The sequence below is a fragment of the Podarcis gaigeae genome (assembly GCF_964106915.1).
Source record: "Podarcis gaigeae genome assembly, chromosome: 11".
NCBI lineage: Eukaryota > Metazoa > Chordata > Lepidosauria > Squamata > Lacertidae > Podarcis > Podarcis gaigeae.
In genome coordinates this window covers 35256997-35280138 of record NC_139687.1, presented here as the reverse complement: position 1 = coordinate 35280138, position 23142 = coordinate 35256997, and the positions used below count along the sequence as shown (strand labels likewise).

At 43.8% G+C, this 23142-nt stretch overlaps 1 protein-coding gene and 1 long non-coding RNA gene across 10 annotated transcripts in view; both read right to left on the bottom strand.

Annotated features, from left to right (window-relative positions):
- ARHGEF28 (Rho guanine nucleotide exchange factor 28) overlaps positions 1-23142 on the bottom strand; it is a 132619-nt gene that overhangs the window by 6755 nt on the left and 102722 nt on the right. For 8 of the 9 annotated variants that reach the window (XM_083703096.1, XM_083703093.1, XM_083703094.1 and 5 more), the window contains 4 exons: positions 22884-22922; positions 22738-22785; positions 20220-20702; positions 18555-18855 (listed from right to left, as the gene is read on the bottom strand). In XM_083703096.1, coding sequence (XP_083559222.1) covers positions 18555-18855; positions 20220-20702; positions 22738-22785; positions 22884-22922 — 871 coding nt within the window. The remainder of the gene's footprint in view (positions 1-18554; positions 18856-20219; positions 20703-22737; positions 22786-22883; positions 22923-23142) is intronic. The other variant, XM_083703095.1, reaches the window with a different exon arrangement.
- LOC310827404 lies at positions 9005-14928 on the bottom strand. The gene is made up of 2 exons (XR_014556351.1): positions 11476-14928; positions 9005-11060 (listed from the first exon to the last, which is right to left on the bottom strand). It is a non-coding gene; the product is annotated as an uncharacterized lncRNA (long non-coding RNA).

The window sequence follows — 23142 nt, the reverse complement described above, 5'->3', positions numbered from 1 at the left end:
GATTAGAATCAGCTCCTTGGGCAAAAATATTTCTGCGTTCTACCACCCAAACACCATTTAAGAAGAAGGGCTATAGCTCAGTGTTCATCCACTCTGCGTGCAGAAGGTCCCTGGTTCGATCCCCAGCCACTCCAGGAAGGGCTGGGAGTGTTCCCTGTCTCAAACCCTGGTAGCCGCTGCCAGCCAGTGTAGACAGTATAGGGCTAGATGGACTAGTGGTCTGAGCTGCTATAAGGCCGTTTCCTGTGGAAGTGGGGAGTATCCTGTTTCTGCTAGAACTTAATACATGCAAAGGGCATAGGACGATACCAGCCCGGACTATGGCTCGATCTTCACTATACAACTAAGGCTGTTTCACACCACTTTCAACAGTCATGACTTCCCTTCCAAAGAATCCTGGGAACTGTCGTTTGCTAAGGGTGCCTAGAGTTGTTAGGGAGACTCCTATTCCCCACGCAGGGCTACAATTCTCAGAGTGGTTAACTCTCAGCACCCTCAACAATGGGATTCTTTCGGGGAAGCCCTGCCTGTTTAAGTGGAATGCTCTCCCCAGGGACGTTCACCTGCCGCCTTCATTGTACACCTTTAGGCGGCAGGCAAGAACGTTCCTTTTTAACCAGGCCTTTAGTTGACCTAATCAACATCCCATACCAATTAAAATGTGGCTCTTGGGGGGCATTATTATTGGGTTATTGCTTTTTATGTGGACTGCCCTGAGACCTCCGGGTATAGGGCAATATATGAATTCAATCAATCAATCAATCAATCAATCAATACTGCTTTAAATCTATAGCGCGGATGGGGCCTATTTGTCTAGCCCAGTGTTATCTGTCTGGAAATGTCTCTCTAGGGGCTTGGATAGAAGCTGTTCGCATCACTTGCTCCTTTTGCTTCACTGGAGGTGCCATGGACTGAACCTGGCTCCTTCTACATGCAAAGCAGCTGTTCCACAATTGAGTGACATGTTCTACCCCTCCCCCCAAAAAAAAACACTCTACCACATAGCTGCGGCTTTTCCAGTAAAAGCATCACACAGAAGGCACCCAAGGGAGAAAGTCGAGAGCATTTCAAGGAGACTGAGGAACAAAAGCACCAGACAAGCTCTAAGCATCAAACCCTTGGCTGCCGTTTGAGTGAGCAAGTACAACTTTGCACTGCCTGCCTCACACAAAAAAAGCACAATGTGTCACCCAGACGACACCGTCAGCCTGAAAGTGTAGCAGGAAGGCCTGCTGTCACCATGCTTTCCGCAGTCAGCTTGGACGTGCTACAAGGCTCTGGGTCCGATCCAGGCAGCAGCAGCTGGTCGCACAGCAGGCTGTTAAATGCCACAATGAAAACAGATAGTTCGACAAGCACTAACTGGGAGCAACAAATCAGCAGCTCAGGTGTGGGCAGTGCTCAACTTATTCCGTATCTTTATATTTATGAGCTACGAAAGCCTCCAAGTCCAGGGTTTTCCTGGCTCTGCAGCAGAGCTCTCTCTCTCTCTCTTTCTAAGGGCCAACTTTTACAACCCATTGTCACTCGTGTTGCAGGCATGGCTCGTAACAATGCAATCTGCCTCAGCCACGCAGGCCAGAAGTTTTGTACATTATGAAAATGCCTTGGGGAGCAGCCACAGCGTAGCAGCACCAATATTTGTAAATAGTGCCTGCGATTTTCCTGGACGAAGTGTCATAACAATCAGTTCATATGTTTCATTTATGGTAGCTTTGCCCCCCCCCCAAAAAAGTCTGAAGATAATTGGATTTCCATTTTATACCTATAAATTGGTGGAAAGCATTGTGCAAAATACGATTATCAAGCATGAGGAAGAACGTTTTCTGCCCCCCCCCAATGGTGAATGTGGCTTCTGAATATATTAAGTCTTGTCTCACTATCCTTTTAGAATTGTTTGGAAGAGTTAATAATTGGGAAAAACTATTCAGGGATAGTATGATAAGATTTGGGAAATTTTAGTGACAAAGTTTAGCTATACTTAAGTGAGTTTCATAGGACCAGGTATTTTTAAAATGAAAGCAATTTTCTATTCTTCTTACATTATCAAATATTTTATAAAAAGCATTCTCAGTTGGTTTTTAAATTTTAATATTACTCCCTATTGTGTACAACATGCATTATTAGTCTTGTTACTCCCATATTTCCACTGTAATTGTTTAAATGTTCTTACTATTCTTCTTTTACATCCCTTTTTAAAATTTCCATTATTTCCCAAACTTGAAATAAAGAGAAACATTTGTGTCATTTTCTTCAAAATGTTAAAACAGTTTTACAGGTAGCCTTTCATCAACTCCCCCCCCCCCCGCCTCTTCATAAGCTTAGTACAAACTTAAGACTATACAATTCACAAAACTCCCAGTAAAATACCACTCTCATATCAAGAAGCAAGAGAAAAACCCAGTTGTTAAAATCAATGAGAATTAGCACAACTAGCAGCAAAAGCTTTCCTTAAAAAAACAAAAAAAACAAAAAACAAAATGATCTCCCTTTTTTTAACGTTCAAAGGGGAGGGTTTCTAGATATTGTTCTTTCGGGACATCATTGCATAACCTCAGGACAGAACACGGAAAATCACTACTCCGTTTCCAAGCTGTTCCAATCTCTGTGATCAAGGGGATTTGATCAAGGCATTTAAATCAGGCCTTAGTGGGTGGCACCCATTGTCTGTGTTAATTCTGAGCTCCAGAAATATTGCTCAGAATAGTGCACACCTCATCATCTCATCTGGAAACATTGGCATCAGGCACGCCTCACAATCCCACTTTGTAGAAACATAATGCTACCTCTGAGGAGAAGGGGTGGGTAGGAAAAGGATGACATTGGTAACGATTTTCTTTTTCTTCTTCATTTGAGGCTTAAAAGCAGGAAAGGGGGGAGAGAGACACCCACACCTCTTGACTATGTTTCCTAGGAAAATGCTTTCCTTTCAAAGGCTGATGAAACGCTGTAACTTTGTTATCGGGTTAGTATATAGTTCCAATAACCATGTGGCCTGCAATTAGTGGTTTGTGATTATAAAAGTACAGCTATTTCACATGCAGCATCGACAGACAGAAGGTCGGCCCAAGACATGTTGCCACTTGCATTAGAAAATCCTCAAAGCACCTTCCCAGCAAGAATTCATAAACATCTTTGTTGTGATATAACGCAGTAGTAGTCAAGACCTTCCAGGTGTTGTTGGGCTACAAGTCCCCCCCCCCCCAGCTATTGGCCATACTGGCTGGGTCTGATAGGAGATGTAGTCCTTGAGGACACCACATTGGCTACCGCTCATGTAATGACATTCATAACCTTCTGCTACCTCCAATCTAGTGGGATTGGCTCTAAAGAAAAAGCCATTCTTGTGTTCTAGTCCATCATGACCTTAAAGAAGAAGGAGGGGGGCCTTCATTCCTGTCAGAAGTTCTAGAAGAATAACCAATTTGTGTCTTCCAGATGCTTTTCCAGACTACAGCTCTCATCAGCATGAACTAGCATGACCAATAGCCAGGAAGTATGGGAGCTGTAGTGCAATGAAACCAGGACGACACTACATTGTTTACTCCTGTGCTGAGATGTGGTCTATGTGTGCAAGGCTCTATATGTGAGATGGCACAGAGACGGTAGCCCTGTTCAGTTCACATGGGCAGGGGTGTGCATATATAAGCCTTGCCCATAACTTCCCTGGAATCAACAGCTGCTCTTGATATCTGTGTGTTATTAGTGCAAATTGTTCAAACCCACTTAGAAATTCATTTGCGTGTGGGAACCTTGGCTTATTGGGGTTTCTGATCATGGAGAGAGTTTCCAAGTGTGTTCAGTGGAACATGCTTGTTAAACACCCTTTTCATGCTTTCACGCTAATTTCACAAAGGTCTGAAGAGGTGCTAATGCGCTCAAGGATGTTGTGGGCTGGGCTTGTATATGTGTCCCTGTTCCTCATGCTAGCAGCTTTGTGTTTTGCATGTTCAGGCAAACGCTTGAACATGGCTAAGGAAGAACTGTGAAATTAATCAGGGATATGTCTGGGTACAGTGGTCACAGCCTACATATGGGACTATGATAGGCCAAGCAATCTTCCCCTATGCATTCACTGGTTGGTTGGTTGGTTGGTTGGTTGGTTGGTTGGTTGGTTTTTTAAAGGACTGTTATAAACCTTGAGTACAATAGCGGAGATATTTTTTTTCAGTAGGAACAAAATGCTTGCTAGCTTTAGGCTGCAACCCTAAGCACACTTACTAAGGAGTAAAATCTCATTGAACTACATGGGTCTTTGTCCTGAGTAAATATCGTTAGGATTGCATGCACTTTGCTTACATCGTCTGTTAGGAATGAACAATAGATCCCACCCCCACCCCACCCCCGTGCCAAATCTTGCTACAACAGGAATTAAAGTCAGAAAAGGCTACCTTGCCCTTTTTTTAAAAAAAAACTAGCTGTTAATGCCATCTTCCCTCTGCTCATCTAACTAGTTGCAAAACTGCTTGTGGTTTTATTTCATCGTTTCCAAAGTTACATTTAGATTGGATTTTAATTTTTCCTCAATCTGCTGTAGACTACCTTATTATCTTGTTGCATTATAGAAATGGAAATTGTCACATCTCATCTAGCTCAACAGTGCCCCCAACAGCCTAACAGAAAGAGCTATACAAAGCTGAAAGCAATTCTTTCCAGTTCTGTATTTTAGTATAGCCTATGAAGGTTGGGAAAACCCTCATGTTCATGTTATGGGCTCAGCCCAGCAAGCTAATGCTTACACTAATGCCAAGATTTGTACAGAAAGGTGCCAGAATCTTGTAGTCAAATTTTCTTTATTAATTTTAAGATAACTTATATTTCCCCCCTTCTCCTTCCTTACTTCCCTGTTCTAACCTAGTGGTTCTTCCCACTTCAAGCAGGTTAAGAGGGTGTGTGTGTGTGTGTGTGTGCGTGCGCGCGCGCGCGCGCAGAGTGATCCTATGTAGGTCTGCTCAGAAGTAAGTCCCACTGAGTTCAATGGGACTTACTACAATACAATAATCTTTATTGTCATTGTCCCATACAGAACAACGAAATTGAAAAAATCTACATCAGGCATTCAAAAACCCAACAAGCCTGCTATCCCAGCTATCCCAGCCTGGTTAGCCCCCTAGAAACTCTGATACCCCATAATTAAATACAATATACTCCCATAGAGACTACCTTACACTGCGTTTAAAGCCAAAATCGCATTTGGATAGAAACTGTTACTCAGGTGGCTAGTCCTAGTCTTTATAACCCTGTACCTTCTTCCAGAAGGCAGAAGCTGGAAGAGGTCATTTCTGGGGTGCGCACTATCCTGCACTATCTCTGCAGCTTTCTTGTGACACCTGGAAGCATAGATTTGATGCAAGGTGGGAAGAGTGCACCCAATTATTCTCTACGCAGTCATTACAACCCTGGACAGCATTGGCTTTTTTCCCTGACCGTGCAGCTCCCAAACCACACACACAGACCATAAGTTAATACACTATCAACAGTACAATGGAAAAATGCCATCAACAGGTCCTTTGAGAGATTATTTTTCCAGAGAATACTACCAGGTAAATGTGGGCATGGTTGAAGCCTTAGGAGGGAAGAAGGCAAAAATTGGTGGCTGAATGGTATAGGAAGCTTTTCTAAAGTGCATCTGGGCAGCAAAAGGTCCTGGGATAGCACTGCAGTATACACAAACTGAGTTGTGCATCCCAGGATCCACTGTGACATTGCATAGGATGCTGGAGGAACACCCCTCAAAAGCTGCACTGGCCTTGGTGGCTGTGCATTCAGTCCGAGAGGTGCATCTGGGAGGATGATGAGCATCCCCTATAAGGTGGTTGCTGCTGGTGAAAGAGTGTATAACCTCCCTGAACACTCCAAGGAAGGTAAGGATATAAATGTCATAAAACTAAGAATATGACAGTTAATGATAGGGGCATGTTGGGTTGCTTAAGTCCATCTGAAGCTTATATGTGTGCATGTTTTAATATTTCTCAATTTACTTTTAGATTTCACTCTTAATTTGTCTTCCTCTATCCAGCAGCTCATTATGATTTTGAGATGGCTGAGATCTCCTTCTAGCTCAACAGCACACCCATCAGCTCGACAGGAGGAGTTGCAAAAAGCTTAAAATGTTTCAGCTGTCGCTTACTTCAATACCATCCAGGCATTACTACCACCAGGCAGCCATAAGTTGACAGCATCAACTTTATGTTTTTCCCCCACCCAACTTATCAGAAACTGTATTTGAAACTTGGGAGAGTTTAAATAGCACCTTCCAAAACTGTACTAAGAAAGGGAAGAGGGTATCTGTGCAGAGAAGAAAATAAACATCTCCACTGTACATATGGCTCTTCCCACATGTCACTGGTACCGTGATTTGCACAAGCCTTATTTTTACTTCCTAATGTTAACCATTCATGGTGAGGGGCCTTGTCACTAACTACACATTAACAATTACCGTATTTTTCCAAGTATAAGACTAGCTTTTTTCCCTAAAAAATAATGTCAAAAATTAGGGGGCGTCTTATGCATGGATACATCCCCCCATTTTCTTAAATCTGGGCCCCCCAAAACAGGAGGCGTCTTATACATGGGGGCACGGTGCAGTGGTACCTTGGGTTAAGTACGGTACTTAATTCGTTCTGGAGGTCCGTACTTAACCCTAAACTGTTCTTAACCTGAAGCACTATAGCTAATGGGGCCGCCGGGCCGCCAGAGCACAATTTCTGTTCTTATCCTGAAGCAATGTTCTTAACCTGAAGCACTATTTCTGGATTAGCGGAGTCTGTAACCTGAAGCGTATGTAACCCGAGGTACCACTGTATATGCCATTTTCTCCCTTGTAAAACCCAGGTTGACTGAGAATGTGGAATGGGAAGAGGAACATGCCCAGTGACTCCACCAAACCTTATCATGATCAGCCAGAGGTAAGAATGGACTCCACATGCATACAGGTGTGTATGTGAATACTCTGTAGGCATTAGTGGAAACTCTTGATAAAATCAAGGTTCCAAATGGCACATAGGTTCTTGCCTTCAGCTGGATGCATGGTCAGATGCCGACATCCTCCCAGGGGCTCCGTCACCCTGGAACATGCAAGAAGAGATTTCTTCTCTTACTTGGACACAGTAGTGCTGTCAATCAGGGCAACAGTTCAGGAAATAAATCCATGGTTCATTCATCAAAATGAGCAAGGGGGTCTCCAAATGCAGCAGGGCTGGCTAAGCACATTGTGAAGTACATTGCCATCCATAGAGTTCCCCAGAAGATCCCCATTCTAAAATTACCTAATGGCACCACTAGAGATGAGGGAGAAATATGGTTCATTCCTCTCCACCACCAATTAAAATACCTGATTTTCACTTCCTGAAACTATGCTGGAACTGAATCATAACTATCTTTCAATATTTACACTTCTAATTTTACAATGCAGTTCCTCCCATCAAAGAAATGTACAAAGGGTACATAATTAGGGGAAAGTGTGTGTAAAAATGCAGCTATTTGTGGTGAAAATAACAGACACAGATGTATTTATATTAGGGGGAATTGCTTGCAAAAACACGTATGGAATTGTTAAGATTTGCCCCTCCTTATGCAGCACTGTTTGGGTCTAGTGCTCACTGAGGTGAAAGACTTCTGCCGGATCTGTTCCACTGGGATCACATGACTGAATGCCCCTTCACACAAAAACTAGCTTGGGTTCAAAGTATCTGAGATAATGCCTTCCTCTGAGTCAACCTGCCTGTGCATTAAAGATCAGTGGAGGAAACTCTATTGGCAGTCACTGTATTTAATGAGATGCATAGTGTGGGGTCATGTGGATGAGCCTTTTTGGTGGTGGCTCTGCATCTGTGGAATGGCCTTCTTAACAAGGTGCACCTGGCCCTAACTAGGGCGTGTAGTCAGATACGTCATTTTTACTAATGCTGCTAATAATGTTTCTGCAGCTTGGTGCTGATAACGGCAAGGTTTCAGGTTTGATCCCTGTGTAGGACAGCTGCATATTCCTGTATTGAAGGGGGTTGGACTAGATGATCCTCAGGGTCCCTTCCAACTCAACAACTCGATGATTCTATGATTAGAATTATTTAAACATTTTGCTTATAATGCATTATATTTCATATTATCTTACTTTTGTAAACTGCCCTGCAACCATTTTTAGTGAAGGGCAGCGTAGAAATCTCTGATAAATGAATAAAATACTAGTTTTCTATGTGCATGGAATTGAATTGCTACAGAGACACATTCAGTCTCTGATCACATTCAGTGATCCCTCCCCACCTGTAGCCTTTAGTGATATAGCCCACATGTAATTCACAGACTGACAAGCTTGACCCTGCTTTATTGCATGCTTTTGGGTAAAAAAGCATCATGGCTGCTTTCTTTTTTACTTCCCATTTATTTAGAAAACTAGGTCTCTGGACCAAGTCTTTAGCTGGCACAAAAATAAATGGGGTCCCACTGGCTGTAAGCCTGGCAATGATCAGCCTTTTTAATCTTTCACTGCTAAACAGATGGAATGTTTTTGGTTTTTAAAAGAAACTATTAAAATATCACTGTTTATAAAGGAATACTGGCTTTTGATGTGGTTTCAAATCTCTGTTAACTTGTTATTTTAACCACGCAACTGAACATTGCTGGATAGTGGTTTTTTATTTCAAGCTGTGGCTTCTCATATGGAGATGAAGCTCTTTTTTATGAGAAATTGTTAATAAGTGAGTAATAATGCATCCCACTCTTGCCATTCCCACTGCATTCCTGAAAACCCATCTCCCATTTCATCTCCTCCACAGTCAGCTTCTAGCCTCGTGTGAGTGACAGAACGCTTTTCTCCCTCTGCTGGCCATATTGCATTAGGAACTCTTATTATACCTAACAGCCAAACAGCACATTGGAGTAGACACTAGGGTCACGCACAGTGTGTGTGTTTTTCAGCCAGAACTCAGTTCCAGCACCTTTCAGGTGGACACCCTTGCCATTCTAAGAGAACAAGGGAGGCGTTCATGCTGAGCTCCGGCACCTCTTTTTCTAGAAAAACAGCACTGGTCATGCACATATGTCACACTGCACTGCAAACATGCATATGTGCTGGGGAAGCAGCACTGATCTACTGGCCCTGCTCCCAGCCGAAATGCATTCAGCATAATTTGCGTAAGGGCAACAGACGTCCATACAGTAAGCATGATCAAGGAATTTGCCTTTTGGCAGAGTTCTCAGTTGTGGAGGTTGTGCTGATCGGAACAGGGGCACCATCGCATTCTCCTTATGTGCATTCAACATACATACATGTAATCCGTGTGCAATCCCAAGGTGACAGCCTCCCTGTGTCACGTTCTACTCTCTTTACCTAACAAATGTGGCTTTGCTTACCCATTACGCTGTCAAGCCCTCTGGCAGCAACAGCAGCTAATGATGTTGCGCAGGGCCTGGGAAATGCACAGCGTGAAGATATCACATCACGGGCAAGAGCCGGGGAGGAGGGGGAGGGAAACCACACATTACAGGGGAGAAAGTGCAAAACAGGTGCACAATTTTCAAGTCCTTCCATGTCTCCCGCAATGTACCGTTTGGCCCTAAGGCTGTGTAGGGACCATTATTTCTGCGGAGCATTGGAAGCAACTTGCCTCTTGCCGTTACCATGACAACAGCCCCCATCCTGGTTCAGTAACTTAACAATCGTACAAAAGCAAGCGAGGCAGGTGGGAGCCTCGCTGCAGCTAGAACAAAATGCAGCTAAAAAATGGGAATCCCAGAAAAGGGATTAGAAAGACAAGCTAAAAGCTTTGGGGGCAAGGCCGTCCTAAGGTAGCGTGAGAAAAGAAAAGGCAGCACATCTAAATGTCAAATCTTTATTTCCTGAATTGTCCTGAAAAGGGGCCAGTAAGGTCCAAAGCATGTTGGAATGATAAATATGTTTTCACCTTTGCTTTTTTGCCACTACTTGCAGGACAGCTATGGCAGGCTAGTTGCAATGGGGGAGAGAGGAGAGGTGCATGTGTGTGCTAGAAAAAGGAGTGCATTAATCAAACAAAAATGAATGAAAATAAATTATATGTTCTTGGAATGGAAGGGCATTGCTGTGGACAGTCATAGCACAGTGAGGAATGACTTGATGATTAGAGAGCATGGAATTTGGACAGCATTCCACATGCAAATGTTGAATATTTTCTATAGGATCTAGAGAAGATCCTTGAAAAGAAAGAAAAAAATCCATTGTGTAAGTCTGTAATGTTTGAAGTTCACTGTTTCCCACACAATGCTTGCTGTGGATTTTGATGCCACTACCATTTGGAGGTGACCTGCAATTAAACCCCATAGCAATTGTTAAAGAGAAATTTACCAGAGCCTAGGCCCAAACCAATCTTTCCGCAATGCGTAGATTACAAACGGCTCTTCGGGGAATTTGGAAATAGGTTTTTAAAGAAAATGTGTGTTTCATCCGCACAATGAACACCAGCAAGAGCAATTTAAGTGTTCCTTGAAACCCTGCTCTGCTGTGACGTGACTCACCTTTGGCCTCACCTTCATATGGGACACTGCCCACCAGCTGGCTTTTTCCTACTTCCCAAAATTCATTAAGTATGACCCCCTCCATTAAACTGCCTTTATATTAAGCTTTGAAGTTTTGGCTGTGCAATCACACGCATGCACATGGTCCAATTGCTATTCTTCTAACAATGAACACATGTTTTATTGGCTTGCTTCATTTCCAGCTCATTAAACACAGCTGGGCTTCAATAAGGGATAACAGCAATAATAAAGGAAGGAACTGTGGAATCTTTAAATGCATCTCTATACATTTATCACAGGGTGCGGGGATGGCTTTCCATGCCATGGGATGCCCTGCTGATCACAATACCCAGCACATAAGCTTTTCTGAGTCTGTGCATTAAGGCAGAAAAAATAAAGACGAGAGAACTTGACCCCCTGATCTGAAATCACAACTGTTGACTAACTCTGCAGCCACAGACGTTGTTCACGCTGCCCTGTATCTCAGCATCCCAACTTATGGCAGAGCTGCCCATGCCTGGAATTGGGGCAGCTGAAAAGGATTGGGTTTTATTTCCCAGTAGTAGAACCTGATCGCCTGAAGGCTGATCGCCGAAGAATTGATGCTTTTGAATTATGGTGCTAGAGGAGACTCTTGAGAGTCCCATGGACCGCAAGAAGATCAAACCTATCCATTCTGAAGGAAATCAGCCCTGAGTGCTCACTGGAAGGACAGATCCTGAAGCTGAGGCTCCAATACTTTGGCCACCTCATGAGAAGAGGAGACTCCCTGGAAAAGACCCTGATGTTGGGAAAGATGGAAGGCACAAGGAGAAGGGGACGACAGAGGACAAGATGGTTGGACAGTGTTCTCGAAGCTACCAACATGAGTTTGACCAAACATCGGGAGGCAGTGGAAGACAGGAGTGCCTGGCGTGCTCTGGTCCATGGGGTCACGAAGAGTCGGACACGACTAAATGACTAAACAACAACAAGAAGTAGAACCTAAATCTCTGCCATGGTAACAAACAACCCTTAGATCATAGTTTCTCCCAACAATATACATAAGCCCTCTAGCCTTCCATCATTATATTGAAGAGGAAATCCTAAAACAAGCAGGGGCCATGAGAAGACACATGCCATGACCCAACAACATCCCTGTCTACTCTACCACTACCTTCCTGGCACTGAGCTGGAACACCTGAAGGGGGCATTTGGCCAAGGCCATCTAGAAATCTCCCCACAATCAGAAACCCTGCATTCCCTATGGATTTGAGTCCAATAGTTACGTGTTTAAAAGGATTTAAACACACTGGATTACCTCTAAGTTCTACTCAAAGTAGACCCACTAAAATTAATGAAGCCAATTTCAATACTCTTTGCAGAACTAATATTTGATAGAACCCAAAGTTTGTGCAAATGCAGAATTGCTGGCTTGCACCAAAACCCCCTTATTCCAGTATCTCCATGAGTCTCCAATTACTCCAGCACAGTCAAAGGCCAGCAGGAGGCTCACAAGCAAGAGATCATCAGGTCAGGAGCTACCCAGGGAAGATTTCAGGTCAAGGTTGCGATATGGTTGCTGCTGATATTGGTCCAGGTTTTACGAATGCTAATTTTTCACTACTGTTTTCACTACTTATTGAATGGCTGGCTGTTTAACACTGCGTCTTTTTGTAGCCAGCCATTTTTAGTGATGGTATTTTGTACCATTTTTTATGGCACGTTTGTTTGTGCTGCTCCTGTTTTTTATGTTTTTATATGGATTTTATTATTTTAGTGAAAAATTATGTTGGGTTTCTCCAAGTATGGAAGTAACTCATAAATGTTAAGACACACATACATACCCCAAATGTCAGTAATAGTACAACTTTCTCATAAGGGACAATAAAAAGAAATGTTCTAACTTTAATTATGGGAACCCTCAACCCTATGGTTGAGGTCAGTGTGGCTGTCATAAAATAAGGTTGTTCAGGACTCCAGCGAAATAGTAAAATGCACTGAAGTCAACAGGATTGCACCCAAGTTCCTTATTGTATACTGAAAACAATAGGACATTTCCTGGAATATCCTAAAATACTAACATAAATAATTGAAACTGAACGGCATTTTTTAAAAAATGAGCTAAGTACATTTTGTGACTAAGTATCATGGTTTTATTATTATATTGTGCCTACTTGCTATTTTCTAAAATTTCATAGTCCACAAAGGGTTTCCCCAGCCATTAGGATGAATTATTTATTCACCGTATATCTGTTCCAAGTTCTAAAGTGCATTATGAAGTGCGCATAAAACTTTGATAAACTATTAAAAGAAACCTATGGATGCTACTCCCATTAAAAGGTGTAATATCTGAGAAACCAGTTTCCACCGTATCTTTCTATCCCAACAATTTGCATTTTTACAGCTTGCTTCTGGCATTCTCTCTAGCTTTCCCATAAGATGAGTCTTATTTTCACTGATCGTGAAGCTTTTTATGTTTAAAACAATTAACTAAAAGACAAAATGGCAATCGGGTGGTTAAAGCAGATCCAGAAAGATCTAGAACAGGCCAACCGGCAAACTGAGTCCTTATCAAATTTTATTGAAGACATGGCCAAAAAAAAATCGCTCAATATTCCCCCGTTGTTTTCAACAGTTATGTAATCGAGGTTCTCAGGCAATTGGTCACCAAGGCCCAGAGCCAACCACCTACATACGAATACCACTCAATTTCTATTTTGAGTTTACACGCAAGAAAAACAGCAATTGAAATCCCAGCGCTGGGAATATTCAGAGCCACTTTGGTAAGCTGCGATAACTTTCACTGGCATTATCAATGAAACCTAGCAGGCATATTCTGTAGGCTCAGAAGGTATTCATTATTTAGCATTGGCCTAGAGACCTCAGTGCCGACCGACACTTTGTATAAGGGACTCAGGAAAGATGAAATAAGTGGAGCAATTGCCCAGCAACACAGGACACTGGGGATTGTCTGTCCGTAATATTCAAAAGAGTGCAGCAAGTTTAACCTTAAAAACCGAATAAATAATGGTAATCACACCCTTGAGTTATGTAACTTTCATATTACCAAAAAAGTACAGCTTTACCTATGGCACTGTCCAATAAGGGCTATTTTGCACATATGCGTTTGGAAATTTAAGTGATGGTCTACCACACAGATGCAATGCCAAAGAACTTTCATATCTACCCTGATGTATCTACAGTGGTACCTCGGTCTACAAACAACCTAGTTCACGAACTATTTGGAACATGAACACTTCAAAACTGGAGGAAGGTGTTCTGGTTAGCGAACGTTTTTTTGAATCCAAATATACTCTGTTCATTTCTGGGGTGCACTTCTGTTTTGAGTGCCACACTTTCATTGTCCGGCAGCAGAGAAGGGGGTCATCACGGCGTTTCCCACAGCTGCTGCGGGAGGGAAGCTGCGTACCCACAAGCCAGCTGGTTTGCGGGTGCGCAACTCCTCCCCCCATGCTGCTGCGGGAGGCACATGCTCTAAGGAGCATTTTCCGCATTGGGGGAGGAATCTGTGTGGATCCCAATTCAGCTACTGATTGATTGATTGATTGATTGATTGACTGTGTGACTGCGGAAATGGATAAAAGCACCCCATCCAAACAATGACTATCATCAGTGCAGGTAAGGGGAAAAAATCATTTTTATCATCTACAATACTGTTTTATTTATTTTATAGTACAGTACATTGATTATTGCTTTCATTTTATGGATCAATGGTCTCGTTGGCAAAATTCATGTTAAATTGCTATTTTAGGGGTTCTTTTTAAAATTCTGGAACAGATTAATCCATTTTGCATTACTTTCTATGGGAAAGCGCACCTTGGTTTAAGAACGCTTTGGTTAAGAACAGACTTCCGGGACGGATCAAGTTCATAAACCAAGGTACCACTGTACTCTCAATTTACATTACATAGAGTAGGAACTAGTCATCAAGATTAGAGAATTTGCTGTGTATTGTGAACTGGAAAACATAGACAGAAAGTTAACCTAGGAATTTTAAAGGGGGGGGGCATTCTTTAGTAAATTCTCTAGAACTATGAATGCCTATTTTCCTGTGCTGTGAACCTTCCACAAAACACAGCTGATTAAGTAGATCATGCCACAGCCTAGTTTTATTAGTTCTGTGACAAAGAACAGTTCTGAAATGATCACAGAATAAAATCCTTCATCTTCGTTGTGTTATTTTTGTTGAAGGTTATAATACAACCAGATATATCAAGCATGCCAATCGATTCACCCGTAATTTAATAAAACCCAGAAGTGTGAAAGGAAGGGATAAGTTAAGTTCACATGATTCTTATTTTTCTGGGTGATTTTTAAAATATGTAGACTAAAATCTGCAATGTAAGAAAATCTGAGGGAAAATGAATAATTTCTATGTGCGCCCACATGGCTCTTCTATATGTGATCTTAACAAATGTACATGGTTGTAATACATTAAAATATAGGGTTACCTTTGTTTCTTCAGCCTAAAGGGCAATTAATGATTCCCTCTGAAATACTGACATCATTGAAACTGCTGTTGCAAATGCACTTGAGGCAGCTTTGTCTCATTGTGCTGTTTTTTTAAAAAAAGTTAATAGTTCATACCACATCAATAAATCATACATTCTGCAAACACCTAATGGGCTGCTATGGTAAAGAGGCCAGAAAGCATTTCAAAAACCACAATATGATCATTCAGCCCCTTTCCCTCCAAGAGAAACAAGATACTAGTTTAACTTTCTTTCTTAGTTCTTTTTTTTAAAAAAAAAATAATGTTTTAAAAGTCTTTAGAAAATGGAAGGTAAAAATTGCACAGGAAATCCTCTATTTACATAAGCCAAGTCTACGCAGCTAACATGTCGTTCAGTACCATAATGATAAAAGCTGCATAATATTGCTTCATCCACTGAGGCTAACCTGAATGACTAAAGGAAGGATTTTCAGTGAGGATTAGCATGAAAAGCAGGATCCACTACAAATTAACACCCTATAGAAATAGTTTTGCTGGTTGAAATATTCCCAGTGTATGTGACTATAATGTTTCTGCACATTGGGACTGAAATGACATATGACTTAATTCAATTTGCCATCTGTCTTAAACAAACAGGGATGTTATTCCCCAAGAGATGTTTCCCCCAATTCGTTTCCATTAAAAATCCTGCGATTGATGCTTTATTACAGCTGGACATGAAACATTGTATTCTGAGGTCTGAGACGTGTCTCAGATTTACCATCACCAATAAATAATACAGAGATACTTCCAGAGTGCTCTATCTGTGTATGGGCAGCATGAACACCTGCTCCTTAGACAGCACCTTTACCTGCAAATTTTTGTACTGTTCAATTAAATGCATAGACAGAAAGACATACCGCCAGGGGCTGCATAAAACAATGTTGTCCTGTCAGTGCAAGAAATTCTGCCTGCTGTCTTCATATATTCCCCAATCGGCTCTGAGTACCCCCAGAACAGATTACGGGGTGCAAGGAGACGAGAGGATGCGCCATTGTGTAGGCAGATATCCTGGTGCTAATGGGGACAACTTTGTTGGGTACAACTCTAGATGTTTTGGACTAAAATATGCATAAGCCCCAGAAAGCATGGCAAATGGTCTGGGTTAATGTAGTCCAAAATATCTGGAGAGTACGTGGGTTGAGGAAAGCTACTTTAAGCTGCACCACATTGGCTAGAAAAGGTGGGATCATGTTAACATTAGCTGTGCAGCAATACACAACTGACTTGTACAGTTTTGCTTTACCACAGCAGCTACATGCCACCCCAACCACAGAACTGCTGGCATAACCACCATCCTATGGCTTGCAAGGTTTCTGGGCTGGGACTGGCACAACCTTGTCTTGCAAGTCCATTTCCCTGGTTTGAAAGCGCATCCCAGAATCCTTTCCCCCATTTCTTGTTGTTCTAGGGCAACAGCACTGGAAGAAACAGGAAAAATGCAGCAGAGGACACATTGCACAATCCCAGAAATGAAAGAGCATGTCACGGGATACTGGGATACATGGGATACGCTGCTATACATGGATTTAGTAGCATACATTTTTTAAAGGAAGTCTACAAGGAATTGGGGGACGCAGGTGGCGCTGTGGGTTAAAGCCTCAGCGTCTAGGACTTGCCGATCGAAAGGTCGGCGGTTCGAATCCCTGCGGCGGGGTGCTCTCCCGCTGCTCGGTCCCAGCGCCTGCCAACCTAGCAGTTCGAAAGCACCTCCGGGTGCAAGTAGATAAATAGGGACCGCTTACCAGTGGGAAGGTAAACGGCGTTTCCGTGTGCGGCTCTGGCTCGCCAGAGCAGCGATGTCACGCTGGCCACGTGACCCGGAAGTGTCTCCGGACAGCGCTGGCCCCTGGCCTCTTAAGTGAGATGGGCGCACAACCCCAGAGTCTGTCAAGACTGGCCCGTACGGGCAGGGGTACCTTTACCTTTACCTTTACAAGGAATTGGAGGCCCTCTTTGAAAAGATGCCTACATGGAGAGAGAGCTCTCTTTCAGCCTAAATTGCCTTATTCAGTTTTACGAAACAAAATGTATGAATTCTGTATGAATTATTCTGTTAAGGGTAAAGGTAAAGTAAAGGGACCCCTGACCATTAGGTCCAGTCATGGCTGACTCTGGGGTTGCAGTGCTCATCTCACTTTATTGGCCGAGGGAGCCGGCGTACAGCTTCTGGGTCATGTGGCCAGCATGACTAAGCCGCTTCTGGCGAACCAGAGCAGCGCATGAAAACGCCGTTTACCTTCCCGCAGTACCTATTTATCTACTTGCACTTTGACGTGCTTTCGAACTGCTAGGTTGGCAGGAGCCAGGGACCAAGCAATGGGAACTCATCCCGTCACAGGGATTCCAACCACCAACCTTCTGATCAGCAAGTCCTAGGCTCTGTGGTTTAACCTACAGCGCCACCCGCATCCCTCTGTTAAGGGTAGCCCTATTTAAATAGCTTCCATCCCCTTTCAGCACTGCAGACCTCAACTCAGCTTCAGAAAGCTGCACGACCAACACATGGAGAACTCCTTAGGCATTGCAACACTGTGTTTATGTAATTCTGAAAATCTAATTTATACTACTTAAATATTTCCATAAAGCATTTCTAAAACCCATACTTCACAATAAACTCTCTCTCTCAAGCTTTCAGTTCAAACACCATAGCAAAATGCTGAATACCGATAAATATTAAAGTTGTTCATTTGACAATCTGAAAGTACCAATTTCCATTATGTTTTTAACTATGCATGTGATTCATTTTCTGCCCATGTCTTGGCTAAATATCTGGTTACTGCACTGAGCATCCAGCCAGACATGTCAATTGAATAGAACTTATTCTGTTTTCAAGACACATTGATATAAGCTTTCGTTTCCTTCCTTCTTCTAATTATCCAAATTGGTTGTTAATTTATCTGCACAAGAGAAGACAATGATTAGCCTAGCATGAATGTAATCTCCTTTCACTCATTTTCTGTCCTGCTCTTAAGTTGACTGACATGCCTTTTCAGCAAAGCGTGTAATATCTAGTATTCCACTTTGCAGTTGTAGAAACTTGCCCCAAGGCCCTTCATAAAGTTTCTGTACCAAAAACAACAATTTGCCATGAAGTCAACAACTAATTTACTTTTCTTTAAGCACTCCACAGTCACAATCTGAATTCTTCTTATGCATATCGAACAGTTTTCTCCCTTTTAACAGCAACCAGATACTTCTTAAATTTGATGGGAGTTTGAAGTTCATGTGAAACACTGCCCTACACACAGCTACAACCTCACACCTCAAAGCAGCCTGCTATTAAATTACATTGCTACACCCACCCCACCCACCCTCTGAATCCAGGGGCCAAGCATTGCCCTACAAGGACCTTCAAGTGCTGGTCCTTAGTATATCTCTCACTTTGGGTGAAAGGAGTCCTGAGTTCATGCTTCTCTCAGCAGCCATAATAGGCAGAAGCTCGACGTAAGTAGGTTAAGTAGGAAGTCTCAGGATTTTCCAGTCTGCGCAAGACCACAGAACATTTGGAATACGGCTTTTTGTCTAATGTCACTCACCAGATATAGCAAATTAAATGATCACTTACAATTGTTACAAGCATCCGTGTGACCTGCGCTGAAGGAGAGAGTATGATGGCAGAGTCTACTGGATTTTGAGGGATCACCCATGAATGCTTGCTGGGAAGAAATGTCCATGTTGAGCTTGACCTGGTTTTCAGGAGTCCTTGTTAAATCTGAATTTGGCAGGTTCACGCCACGCATACTGTCCTGATAAACTAGAGATGAGTTCGATCTGTTGAGTCGGTTTAATGACATCTGTACTATGGCTTCATTTAGGAAGACCGAATTCTCACCACAAAAACAGTCCGACTGGTTGTGCCCCATGATCTGTGCAAATAAAATAAAAAGGGAAATCTAAGCAACTCAAAGCTCTATCCTATCCTCTGACAATACATCCCTTTTTCACACCTTGGTATCATCAACCGGCTTCCCCTAAGAGCAAAGGTTCGGAAGAAAAACCAGTCATCCATCTGCTTCCAGGAAGAGAATAAAGAGAAGCAAAGTTTACATGATGCAAGAGAAAATATAACCTATGTCCATGGGAAGCCTCCTTCTGCATTGACGTGTTTAGGATTGTTCTCTGGCTGCTCCCTGTGATGTTAACATATGAGAGTGCTGGAGGTGAAATAGTTAAACAGGTTACCCAATCAGAACCCAGGGGGGTGGAGTCAGAGGGACTATAAAACCAGCTCTGGGAGAGGCGAAGGGGGCAGTTCGTTGGGAGTTGGGTGGTTGGTTGGAGTGGAAGTGAATTGGGATAGAGTCTGTGGGTAGGTTGAGTCAGTGTAGCAAAATAAGCTGAGTCAGGAACAGTTAGGGGCTAGGAAGACAAGTAAATATCTGAGAGGTGGTTTAGTGAGTGAGAGCAGGTAGCGGACGTTATAGGTCTGGATAGGCACCCCATGATTGTAATTGACCGATACAGTTTATGAAACCACACGCTTGTTAAACTGCAATAAATTAACAGAAGTTTATGTTCCAATTTAACCCTGACTGGACTCAGTATGGTACCAGTTAGGGCCTGGGTGGTGGCAGCAAGAAATAAAGTGGTGGCACAGGGATCAATAGACAGTGAAACGTCCGGGGACCCTGTGTGATCACCACACTCCCCATCACCCTCTCTTCTCTAAACAGTGAGGCCTATCAGAATGGTACTACTCATACTTGCATAGATGTAGGGATACTGCAAAAACAGCCTTGGCCTCGAATCAGTCATCTCAACCAATATCCTTTTGTGATTTCCTGTTTCACTATTTTATTTATTTACTAAATTTCACAGGGTGGTTCACGACATAAACTAGCCTTCACCATCCTGGTGCCCCCCAGATGTTTTGGACAACAATATCCATCAGCCTCAGCCTGCATTTGGGTCCAAAAATATCAGGAGGACACCGGGTTGGTCAAGGCTGCCCTAAACAAGATACAGTAAGTGGGGCAAATGCAGTAGTGGAGAGAATGAGCTGAGAGAGGAGAAGTCCCTGTTCTCATCTCACCTCAGCCATGAACTCGCTAGGTTGGTTCAGAGGCACATGGCTCTCTCTCAGCCTCAGTGTCCCCTCTGCAACGCAGGGGCAATGAAACTGTCCTCCCTCAAAGGGCTTTGGTGATGATCCCTAAGCTAATGTGCACCAGGCAAGTAGAAAAAGTGCTAGATAGCCAAGTAATGTTCTTCTGGAGAAGATGCTGCATACCTCATTGTTCCCTGGGGAGATCACTGCAGGCAGGCTGCTCTGGCGGCTGTGCTTCCAGTGGCGCAAGATCTTCTGCTGCAGCCTGACTGTGTCCCTCTCCTTCCCCACCATCCTCTGGCTCTCCCTGAGCCTCTCCAAGTTCTGCTGGTAATCCTGCAGCTGGACGTCCAGCTCTCCCTGGTTTTTGCAAAGCAGCTCCTCTCGGTTCAGGCACTCTTTCTCCTTCTCCAGCAAGCAGGTCTCTCTCGCCTCGTGTTCTTGCTGCCGCTGCTCACACTCGCGGTGCCAGCGCTGCTGCTCTTGCTGGAACTGGTGCTGCAGCTTCTGGATATTCGCGAGTTCCTCTTTGGGTTTGAAGTTCCGGTGCTTTTCTTGCTCTGGGAGGGAGGTGCTACGGAAGCTGGGACTCCAGCTGGACCTTTCGTGTTCCTGCAGGAGCAGCTTATGGAGCTCAATGTGGCTGTCCTGGATGGTTACGGCTGCCTTTTCCCCAAAAGACAAACATAGCATCAGTTTCCATTAGACTTCAAGGTGCAAATGGAAGGGACATCATTTAAAACCTTACTCCCAGTGGACAGGTGCAATTAACATCATGGGTTGACCACAGCTGGGGGGTGGACCCTAGGAAAGACTCCAGAGGGCTTGGGAGGTCACTGCCTGATCCAGGGGCACTTGATACTGTCAATTCTGGGGAGGATCCAAATGGGGGTGAATTTCCCTCAACCTGTTCTCACACTCCATCAGTCACCGAGGCCCTACATCCCTCTGCGCAGCTGTTAGGGTCTGGCTCTGAAGCTCCCACTGTGCCTCCTGCTCCACCTTCCCCACCTTTGGAGTCAGACGCAGAGTCTATCCCCGTCTGTCCAAAGAAGGATGTTGTGCTTGACCCCTCCACCTCTCAGGAGGCAGGGACACCTCTCCCATCACCTGCATCCCCCAGACATCAAGAGGTGTGAACAGATGGTCCAGATTTCAAGCGAGGCAGCTTGCTTGCTAAGAAACAGAACCGCTTTCTGGCTAAATTGTGCCCGCCTCGTTCCTTTACAACAGGGCTACACCGGGCATATCGTTGCTGGATCAGCGTCTTCACCTGAGAAGCCATCTCACCTGCTATGTCGTTGTGTATAGAGATGTTTATTGCCTGCTATGCCTTTGATTTGCAAATGTATTGTACTAATTTGAACATTAAAGCTTGGAGAAAGAATCAGCCTCTGAGTATGTGTGCCTCTTCCAAGGGGAGCAGGAACAATGATATAACTATCAAATGGATACATGCCCTGCTAGCTCAGGTGTGGGAGGAAGGCAGGGGAACTTCCATGTGCCTGGCCTCCCAGCTGTGGTGTCACGGCTGCTTAACTGGAGAGGAGAGGGAAGGTGAGGTGAGGTGGCAGGGAGGTCAGCATTGTGCAGACACATCCACAGGGCCAAACCAGGCTTCTGCCAGTGTGTACACATAGCACCAACCTCCCAATCACCTTGCACACACACCCCATACATGCCAGTGATGCTGCTTCTGGTAGTGTACAGGTGTGCTGTGGTTCCCCCTGTTCACCAGCCACTCCTGTGTTAGACGCGGATTTATGTAAGAGTAAAGACAGACACTGAGAAGTGTGGTGGAAGTGGTGACTTCAATTGGCTGGCATCTGTCTGTCTTGAGGGACAATGGAGTGCGCCTCCAGGGGCTGAAGTCAAACTGCTGCATTGACAGCACCAACGTGAGCTCCCTGGGGTGCAAGCTTGTATAGTGTGTATGGAGGCCCTGGACTGCCCAGATGACAAAGACTCCCCTCTCAGTGGTCCACAAGAAAGCAGAACAATATGTTTGGCTCTAGTTCAGCTGCAGGAGTTGCCGGAAGGAGGCATACAAGTAACTTTAAATTAGTACCCAAGTTGAAATGAAACGAAAATAACTTGACATTTTTTTTCTAGAAGGGTGGAGGCAAAGTGGAGGATAGCCCAGTAGAAACCTTGCGTGGGTGGCAGAGAAGGCTGTTGCCGACGTGAAGCATCTCTGGGTCTGGAAAATCATCCCAATTTGCCTCACAGTTGGGCCGGCCCTGAGGCCTCTTGCACCTTTAATAGCTGTGTGGAAGAGGGGATTTCAGCAAGTGCAGCTCACTTTGCAAACTGCTCCTGCTGCAATTCTCTTTTCCGCACAACTCTTAAAAGATACAGGTGTCCTCTTGCATCTGGTCACACTACTCCCCAAAGCAGAAGCAAGGGGAGAAACGGAATGGCAATGGGATGCCCTCTGCTCCGGCCAGCAGGACATCCGGCAGTAGCCCGTGCATGAGCTACTCTTTCCCCTGCCTGCTGCAACTAGCAAGGGGCCATTGTACAGCTCTGTACCTCCATTTCCTGGGCCCTGCACAGCGAGGACGGGATCAGGCCCATACTTTCCAGGACCAGTGAAGGTGGTGTTATAAACAGACAGATTTCTGCCAAAATATTTGTTTCATTCTAATTCTCAAAAAAAAGATAGCAGTTGTGGGCAACAAACACACAATTTCGTCAATACCTGGATGCTGTACAAGAGGCGGGTTAAATTCTGGATAGTCTGTACAATCTAAAGAAAGAAAAGAAATGTTTGTCATTGTTGTTTACAAAATACAGTAAGTTCCAAGGCAAACAATACTAGTAGATTTTGTAATGGAAGCAACTCACCTCAGTTTGCGCAGAAGCAGCAAAATGCTTGCCTCCTTCCTACAAACATACAATGAGGTTAGCTTTTTTTGTAGTAGACCTAGACTGCCACCTTCTGGTAAGTCTCTTACAATGTCTAAATACTTGCATTTTGCAAATGTCAGGGGGTTGTGGGGTGTTTTTTTAAAGCAATGGAGTGTGCTAGAAATGTTGTGCTACAAAATTAATCATGCATTCTTGGTACAAAAGAAGTAAGTGGATTTAAGGATTGTTTAAGGTG